Source organism: Melanotaenia boesemani, chromosome 10 (genome assembly GCF_017639745.1).
Source record: "Melanotaenia boesemani isolate fMelBoe1 chromosome 10, fMelBoe1.pri, whole genome shotgun sequence".
Taxonomy (NCBI): Eukaryota; Metazoa; Chordata; class Actinopteri; order Atheriniformes; family Melanotaeniidae; genus Melanotaenia; species Melanotaenia boesemani.
Window position 1 is genome coordinate 8,202,774 of NC_055691.1, and position 9,912 is coordinate 8,212,685.

General features: G+C 36.7%; 1 protein-coding gene across 1 annotated transcript; it reads left to right on the top strand.

The window, feature by feature from the left end:
- Positions 1 to 501: 501 nt before the first annotated feature.
- Positions 502 to 9,912, top strand: syt19 (synaptotagmin XIX). The gene is made up of 9 exons (XM_041996001.1): positions 502 to 737; positions 2,573 to 2,806; positions 3,947 to 4,020; positions 4,878 to 4,997; positions 7,436 to 7,621; positions 7,841 to 7,993; positions 8,277 to 8,396; positions 9,063 to 9,174; positions 9,261 to 9,912. Exons 2-9 carry the CDS (start codon positions 2,605 to 2,607, stop codon positions 9,572 to 9,574), a joined length of 1,281 nt encoding a protein of 426 aa, XP_041851935.1. The 5' UTR covers positions 502 to 737; positions 2,573 to 2,604; the 3' UTR covers positions 9,575 to 9,912.

Below are 9,912 nucleotides of genomic sequence, written 5' to 3' on the forward strand. Positions count from 1 at the left end.
TGAGAAGGATAATCTTATACAGCATAGGTCATTTAAGGTCATGATCATGTCTTGTTAGCTCTAAACTTGCTTCACTTTGTTGTCACTGTTGGTTTACATTACCAGTAGCTACAGCTGGTTTGGACACAACTGATAAAACAGCTGAAAATGTTCTTGCAACTTAGCAAATTAGCATTAAATTAAATTTTTTTATCAGCTTAAAAATAATTATCAATAAAATGAATACTTTAATAAATAGACTTTATTTAGCAGAAGGCTACATCTTATGTTCTTTTTTTTTTTTTTAATCTCTGTTCTGACTATTTTGCAAGAAAAACCTGAAGCTACACTACCGTTCAAAAGTTTGGGGTCACTTCCCTATTGAATCTCATGGCAAAGTGACCCCAAACTTTTGAACGGTAGTGTAAGTCTTGAAGAGGATGAAAGCAGGGCATCACATCAAGATAAGCTCCCTGAAATGTTGTGTAAATCTAATCAAACCTGTTTGCCCAGAATAGTGTGCAGGAAGCTGTGTGTTAAGTGTGTGTGGAGGGAGAGAGAAGAAAGAGAGAGTGTTATCTATCGTGTGCAAAGCAGGAGGAACAGTTGCATGATAAATTGCTAGTTTAAACTTCTCTTCCAGACAAGTTCTTTTGGCTCTTTGGCAACTGAAGAGCTCACAGCTTGGACTCGTAGCCGAGGAAGATGCTTCAATTCCTAAAGGAAAAAAAGAGCTGAGCTTTTATCACCTATTCCAGGTAAATGTTCACCCATTCTGTTTTTCTTATACAAAAAGAAGCAGGTACAGATTTGAACACATATTGAAATAAATTTCCACTTGCTTTCAACACTGTTTTAGAAAAGGTTTTTGAGCACATTTATACATTTCTACAAAAACAAAGGTGCTTGTTCTGTTGTAATTAAAATATTAGATACACGAAGGTCCTTGTAGCTTTCATGGTGATTTGCGTAAAGAGACAGAAGGTCAAGTGTTATTTGACTAAAGTGTATCTAATAGGACATTATCATGTCTTTACAACCAAGAAGCAGCTACATTATTACCTTTTTCGTTTCTGAAAAACATGTCTGGGCTCTTTGCTGAGAATACATGGTTGTAACTTCATACCTAATGTTTCTTGTAGAAATGAAAAGAAGCTGAGTTGACACACCAGTTGCATTTTTTTTTTAACTCATGTACTGTACGCCATAGTTCAGTGGTTAAAAAAGTAAAATATCAGACAGTGTATATTTCTTTGGTTCGATCAGTTATGGAGTACCTGACGTATTTAAGATACCGGCACAGAGTATATCTTTCCTGCTAATGCTGTCACAATCTGCCAGTACTGCTAGTGTCAGCTCTTGTTTGTTGTTGTCTTCATTTGAATTGAGCTTAATCAGATTAAGACCATGTGATTGTTTCAGACAGCCAAGAGTTCCCTGTATTCAGCCTCAAAAGGTCTTTTGTTGATTTATTTGTGTGCTGAGTCAGTGTCTGACAGAATGATGAGATATCCATTTACTTTTCCCACCATGTAAATGTTTTTTTCTATCACTTCATTGAACTGTGAACATTCTGGTGAGGATCTGTGAGTTTCGTTGCTCAATGGAAGTGTTAAGAAGGCTTTTTCTCAAACACAGTCCTTTTTAAGCTAATAATAACTTTATGAAAAAGTTAAAGAAATGTGTAACATGAGGGGGGGGGGGGGGTTTGTTTTGTTTTGTTGTTGTTGTTGTTTTTTAGTTTTTCCACCAAAGCCTCAAAAACACATTTGTTGTGTTTGTTTGTTGAATTTTTAGTTTGTCCACTTTTTTACATGAGGCTCAAAATGATCTCCATTAAAACCATTACATTCCTAGTGTAACATGCCAGAAAATAATTAGTGACAAGTGACTAACTTTGAAATAATTTCTGAAATTAACAAAACTGATCTCTCTGGGAGAGTTTAAGTCAGTTATAATGGCTTGAGAGGGAATCTCCCATGGTCAGTGTAACTGCTTTCAAACATATGGTGTATTTCATGTACTTAATGATGGCTGTTATATCTGTTTTAATTGTTGTGTTTTATTATTAATGTCTTTTTGTTTTGTGGCATTTTACGACTTTTGATTTTGCTGCCTTCCTGGCCACATCATTCTTTGAAAAGAGATTTCTAATCTCCATGAGAGTTTATCTGGTTAAATAAATGAGACAAAAATAATTTCTAAACCTTGATTTTGTATTTTGTCTAGTTTTCTCAATAGCTATACATTAATTTGAACACCTTATATTTGAAGAAGAAAATCTAAGAATCTAAAGATTCATTTATTGTTAATTTACAAATATGGCTTAACAACTGATCATTTAAGCAGTTAAAGTTGGGATGAATGTGTTTACTTTTCTGATCACCAACTTATTCTTGTAAAAAAAAAAATGTGTGTCCAGAAACTACTACACATACAATAGTGATCAAATGCGGTAATACTGAAATTAAAAAAAGTAGAAATCAAGTATTATCAATATAGCAGCTGTTTGTATAATGGTCGGACCTCTAATGTGGCTGGTCCATGCACAGGTCCCTATGACCCTTACATGGTCTGTATTCCTGCATTGCAGAGCGTGTAGAGGCCACATGGAGGCAGGGAATCATGGTGACTTTTGTAGACCACCCAGCCTACATGGGTCTGTTGTCAGCTGGTGGCGAGCTAAGGATGCAATTCTCAGATGCAGTCAAGTACAGCATACTGGCCGTTTCTGTTATTCTTCTTCTGCTGGCACTGAGTATCTTGGCCTGGCAAATCTTCAGATGCTTCTCACAGACGTACACTACGTACACTGAACAAGAGACAGGTGAGTAAACATTATATTACACTTCTAAAGCATAAAGTAATGTCCAACTTTTACCATCCTTCATTTTCTTTATATCGTTTTTTTGTTTTTGTTTTGTTATTTAAGTTGTCTACTCTAAAGCAATAGTTCTTCTTCTTACATTTAGTATTTTTATCATCAGATGTCTAGAGACAAAGTTTATGGGCTCTATTTTAAAAATCTGAAGTTTGGCCCCATCTTGGTTATAATAGTTGATTTTGGACATATGGATGGTTTTCTAAAGTGGTGAACCAAATCAACCAAAAACCACTTTATCCTCCTTTTTTATGACGTTTCTGACAATTTTCAAGTTTTACATTTATAAGATGACCCATTTCATATATTATATTGCACAATTAACCACTCAGTCATAACCCGGCGGGAAGAGCAGGGGGTTGCGAACACCAACGTACATCATCTTGGGGATCGTGGCTCAGAAAGTTTGGGAACTGCTGCTCTGGAGCCACTGTCCTGTAGGTTTAGGATGTTTCCCTGCTTCAACACACCGGTTTCAAGTTATTGGGTCATTGTGCAGAACTTTACAACAACATTTTGGATCCGTTTGATTTGAATCGGTTGTGTTGGAGCAAGGACTCATCTACAACCTACATAACTTTGACCCTCAAGGGCTGGAGCTGAAGCTCCCTGCCTGTGATGTTCTTAAGAAATAGGAACAAATCCAGCAAAGACCTGACATAGGACCTGATAGATGCATCTGAACCTTCAGTTGATCCATCTACTGTTGGCTAAATTTTCATTGCTTTAGCCAACAGTAGATTCATTTAGCCTGAACTTTAACATTATTAAAGCAGTGTGAGATCATCTTGACAAAGAATGGAACAAAAGACAGCCACCATCCAAAGAAAATCTTTCAAAAGTTCTTCAAAAAGAACTATTCCTGCAGAGTACTAAAGAAATTACAAGAAACCTTATCGTAGAGGACTCAGGCTGTGTTAAAAAAAAACCTGCTCTAACCAAATATTGACTTTTAAACTTGTTTGAATTGTGCACACTGTTTTTGCCTTATGCACTGTACTTACATTCACAAGGCTGGATATTTGATCAGCAGACATGATCAAATGTAATACTGTGTCTGATTTGTAATGTGTCTTATTCCTCCAGTAAACAGTGGTCCAATGTACTCAGATGAGAAGCCAACAACAGCAGGAAGCTACTCGGCACCTCCAAATACTACGGTGGGAAGAAATTTTGTGATAAAGGGACATTTACATTAAATGACATTGGCTTTGACAAGATTTTCATGGCTAAAATATATTTTGAGAAAAAATGGGAACAAGGTTTTCCCTCAGTTTCAAGGCATACAGTAGGTGTGTGTCTCAAGGAGGTGATCTTGATTTTGGTAACACTGCATAACTTTGAAAAACTGAGTTTGGATATACTTAATATAAGGCTTTTTAATTTGGCAGCTCATTGAAGCTTGAAATTGTGAAGTGTGCTAGATGTAGGTGAAGTGTAATTTATAATAATCTTTTACATTTCCTCAAGGGTGGCTGTTATGATATAAGGACTTTAGACCTGATGTTGGTTAATAACAAAGCAGCATTTTTAAGTAATGAATTTTGAGATATCACTGGGAAAACTTTAAGTACATGTATGTATGTTGACATGGATTCATTCAGCAGCACTTAGATGACGTACGAGATCAGTCTGGTAAGTAAACCACATCATGGGTGTGGTATTTGTGTTAGAACTTTCTGACATGTGAGATGTATTTGAGAATGCTGGCATAATTTATTTAGATAGTTTCCCGCTGTGTTAAAAACATAACATAGTTTTTTTTACAGTTGACAAAGCCCAAAAGTTGTGGCTACATTAAAAATATTTGCTTAGTTTAATCTTGCTGTTTAAGTTTTTGTTAATTTTTTAAATAGTAAAATATTTAATTATTTTAACAGTTGTGCACTTTTCATGGCCTAGACAGTAGGTAGCCATTGGTGTGCATCAATATTCTTGAGCACATTTGTTCAGATAAAGGAAAAGCTGGACTTTGGATTCAGACAACAAATAAAAGCCACTGGTATATTCTGTATAGGTGGAGGATGTCAGTGCCGAAGCCCAAAGATTAAGTCGCTGTTTGTCTGAGGCTTCATTTCCATCTTCAGAATGCATTCTGGCAGATGGGGAAATAGGAGAACAGGAAACAATGAAAAAGGTACAAGACACTGAATATTCCTGCTGTAACTGAGTATCACTTTCATATGCTTTGATGAGTCTCTTCACTGAAGCACAAAATACCCCTTGTCTAATTCTTTTACATAAAGACATCTTTTTTTTTTCCCTAAATCATCATCCTCACCAGGTCTTAATAATAGGTAAATACAACAAACACAAGAAAAAAAAAACACACATGACACATTACTTTGTTATCTTGTATTTCACACAAAGTCAAAATGCAAAACCATTATGTAAAAAAAAAGTCAATCCCAGGATTCAACAGCTTTTACAACCACTTTATGTAACAATATCTTAAAGAAATCTGTAACATGAAGTTTTCTCTAAGATATTAATAAAATTAGCTGTTTATGAACAGCTTCATTATAGTCCCACCAAAGCATTTCTATCAGGTTTAGGTCTGGACTTTAACTGGATCTAACTGGATTTAACTTTGGTATCCAGAGTTCATGGTCCACTCAGTGACTGCAAGGTGTCCAGGTCTTGTGGCTGCAGAACAAGCTTAAATAGACATCTCTTCACCAATGACAGTTGGTGTGAGGCGTTTGTTCTGAAATGCTGTGGTTGGTTTTCACCAATCGTGCTGTTGTGCATTATGACTAAACCTCTCCTCTCTGGACTCATCTGTCTGAAAGACATTGTTCCAGAAGTTTTGCAGTATGTTCAAATGCAGATTTTCAAACCAAAGCCATGCTGCCATGTTCTTTTTAGAGAGAAGATGCTTTCTTCTGCAACCTTCCAAACAAGCCCCACTTTTTCTGTCTTTTTCAAGTTGTAATGCCATCAACTTAAACATTTAGCATACTAACTAAGACCTGTGGAGAAATGTGGCTTTGGGGTTTTTTTTGTCTCTGAGCTTGCTGGGACATTCACCCCTGGGAAGATTGGCAGCTGTCTTGAATGATTAGTACTTTTAGGGGCTGAGTTATGACGAGGGCAAAACTGCTGCGCTATTTAACATTTGCTGCGCAGTTTTGCTCTGGTTATGTTTCTACGATTAGCGCCTGATCTATTAAGACTGCTCCTGTTATCATTTGCGGAGCAAACAGCAGTATTTAAATGAGGATTTAGCGGCGCTGTTTGCTCTGTCATGTAAGGTTCTGGAGAGCAAGGAAACCGCAAACGCAAAATTAACTTTCATCCGATAGAAGTTGAGACAAATAAAGGAGACAAATAAAAATATTGCGGAAGTCGAGGAAAAAAATCTAAATGTCACCAGAAATGCTGCAATATAGTTTCATATTCAAGTTCAATTTATTTATAAGGCACACTAACAACAACCTTTAGGAACCAAGGTATTGTACATATAAAAACATGCAAGGAACAAATAAGAAATAATAAAGGTTTAAAAGCTATAAAGAAATAATAATAATAATAATAATAATAATAATAATAATAAAAGACAGGCATGATAAAGTCTTTAAACTTATCCAGCAATTCTAATATTGCAACGCTGGATCGTCTCCACAATCCTCTTCTCTGGCATTCTAAATATATTAATAAAATAGAAAAAAATGCATTATCTTAGTCGCCTTTCATGGTGTCTGTGCCTCCTCCTTAAAATTATTACTGCAGCCATTGCGCGTATACTGTTGTGCCAATTAGCACCTGCTTTTCAGAAACGCTATTTTTAGAGCAAACATAAACACCGCAAACTATTTGCGGGCTACATGAATCCCACTGCTGCGCAAACCAGATTTATTTGCATAGTCTCCTCCCACTAATGTGCACTTTCTGGCCGGAACGCCCATAATGCATATGCAGTAGCTTCAGAAACGCAAAGTGAAGAGCGGCGCAGTTTTGCCAGGATAACTGACGCAGTTCCATGTTTGCGGCTTTGATAGATAAGCTTGGGCCGATTTTAGCGGAGCAAAGCCGTCTGCACCTGTTTTAGTACACGCAAAGCGTTAATAGATCAGGGCCTTAGTTTTTTCCACTAGTAAATGGTGGACTCTAGATAGTTTGTGAATGACATTAAAATTCTTTCCCATATTGATGGGCAGCAACAGTTTATTCTCTAAGATCATTTCTGATGTCTTTCTTCCTTAGCATTGTGTTGATACACACCTGAATGCTTCAGAACAGCAACTTGATAAGAGTTCTCACACTTTCTGAGGAGTAACTGATCAAGTCATTTGGTTGGCAGCACCTAGCTTTAACTTACCTTTTAATTTCCCAGGAAAGCAGTAAGGGTGTGCTAACTTTTCAAAAACTGCTTCTAATATTTTTTGTTTGTTTGTTTACTTTTGGTTTGCTTTTAAGATAATGACACAGAGTAATGTGCCCTGTGTTGTTTTTCATATGAGGTTGTATTTACCTAATTTCAAGACCTGAGAGGAAGCCAAATCCTTCAAATGGAAATATGTTAATCTTAATTTAATATTACTCATTATTTAATAACATATTGTCTTGTATCAGGTTAATGGCTCACTACGTTTCTCAGTCTACTATGACCAGCTGCAGTCGCGCCTGGTGGTGACCGTGTTGCAAGTGGAGGGGCTTTTGGTCCACAGCCAGACCACAAGCCTCCAGCCATTTGTTAAGATACGACTCATGTGGACTGGATCAGAGGGAGTAGAAGTGGAGGGCTCAAAGGAAGATGAGGTAATGTAATGCTTTCTTATGCTTTTAAGACCAACATCTGATTAAGATGAAATGATTGGGCCTATTCACATTTACCAAGTTTCATTTATTTATTTATTTTTAAGGTTGTGAGTTAAAGATTTGTTTAGAGGTGATCCCAATTATTCATCCTTAATAAAGAATATATAAAACTCTCAGATGGACAGTGTCTGTTATGGGTTATTGCTGTGGTCCTGTCAGGGTGAAGTGGCGCCACCTGTTCTGTGGACAGTGCTGCAGGAGTGGCACACACGCGTTGTGAAAGGCAGCTGTAACCCTCTATATGGTGACCAGTTTAGCTGCATTCTGGAAGAGGACAAGGATGCGCTTCGTCACATCAACCTCAGGATGGAGGTCTTGCAGCACCTAAATATGTATCTCACTTTAAATTAACACTGACTCTGTCATAAGTTTACCTGCAGTAATAAAATCATCCCAAGGTTAGATTGTGCCTGCAGGTTATATGTCAGGTGTCATATGATATGATGAAAACAATTTAAAATGATGAAAACATCAATGTACACAGTACATGTTAAGATGTTTTACATACAGTAGACTCTATAGTGGGTCAGTGAAAGAAAAATTATTTTGTTTTGCTTTTGAAGTATTTGGCTGACATGTGTCTATATCATCTCAGGTAAGGGACTTTGATAAATACTCCAGAGACGCTGTGTTAGGAGAGGTGAGGGTTCCTCTGGGACAGCTAAACATTTCCTACCCTTTAGAGCTACAAGAGGATCTACAGATACCCCAAAAGGTACTTCATCACATTATGTATACAAACACATGGTATGTATTTAAATAGTTTTCCACTCCATATTATTTTTAGTGACAGGGAACTTTTTTAATAAGGAGGCCAATTTACCAATCATATTTAGGATTAATGAAAACTTTCTCTAATGCAAACTGCATTTAAAATATTTGATTTTATAGAAACTTTGTCAGAGGGTCTCTTAATGCAAATAAATAAAAATTTAACTGAAAATAAAAAGCAGTTGACAAGCTGTTGAAAAGCTGGACGAGTCGCAGAGACTCTAAAGAAATCTCTAAAGAACGACACAAATGCATTCAGTGGTTATTGTATTAGCTTTGCTTGGCCTTTACACAGTTTTGGCATGTAAAAATGCTGTTACAGTAACCCAGACAAAATAGAAAAGCATTCAAATAGTTTAATATTAAGTAAAATTCAAGCTTTTTAAGATAATATGACACTGTCATTGTGATTACTGCAGGTTAACTGCATAGTAGTGAAAGAGAATGATTTCTCCAATATTTTATCTGAAAAAATGGGTCCTAAAATTGACCCTTGAGATATTCCATACCTAAAATGAAGACATGATTATGAACGAACATCCTTTTCTTTCAGTTCGAGAGACAGATAGACAGATAGACAGATAAGTTACCTCTTTCATGCTGTGCACAGGATCTTGTTGGAGAGTTGCTGCTGTCATTAAGGTTTCTTCCCACCTCCCAGAGGCTTGAGGTTGGCTTGTTGAAGATCAAAATGGCTCTTACTGAGATTTCCTTAGATGCAGGTAATGCACAAATAAAGCCACAAGATACAATGTACTTATGTTATAAAGTTATAAACTAATCTTATTTGTCCATCTATGCTATACAGCGCTGAATGCCAGGATTAGTGTCCAGTGCAATCAGAGCAAGTTGAGGTACCAGAAAACCTCTGCAGTGGCCCTCTGTCCAGTGACTGTCTTCAATGAAGTCTTTATGTTCTCCCTGCCAGAGTTTCCTCTGGAGCAGTGTAAGATTTTGGTTTCTGTGTACAAGATTCACACAACTACTAAATCTAAATCAAGCAAACATCTGATGGGACAGTTGAGTGTGGGGAAGGAGAGGGATTCAGAAGATGAACACTGGACCTTGATGTTGCTTTCAATCCGCCAGCCTGTTGCAAAGTGGCATGGTCTGATGATTTAACTAACAATTCATAAACCCCTTTGTGAGAGCTAATTTTGTGTTGGTGTTATATTCTACTGAAAGCTGGGGCATTGGTGTGTATATAGGTATCTGCTTTAATTCCTTTCCCTTTTAATTCAACAATAAGGAAGCCTTCATGCTTCCAGCAGGAAAGTGAAGTGACTACTCAACATTGACTTTATTGTACCTAGCTTCGTATGCATCTTGTCCATCTATGTTTTAGCTCCAAATCTTATTACAAAAATTGTTTTTGATCTGAACATATTGTACTTACTGTTTATGGTACCATTGAAATTGTTTTAAAGTTCTCTGGAAATAAAATTTGTTGTTCCATCGTT

Bases quoted from the DNA above. Each gene is read 5' to 3' on its own strand.
- syt19 (XM_041996001.1), top strand. From the start codon at position 2,605: ATGGTGACTTTTGTAGACCACCCAGCCTACATGGGTCTGTTGTCAGCT. The intron at 2,807-3,946 runs GTGAGTAAACAT...TTATTCCTCCAG, and splicing joins GTACACTGAACAAGAGACAG to TAAACAGTGGTCCAATGTAC. The intron at 8,397-9,062 runs GTACTTCATCAC...TGCTGTGCACAG, and splicing joins ATCTACAGATACCCCAAAAG to GATCTTGTTGGAGAGTTGCT.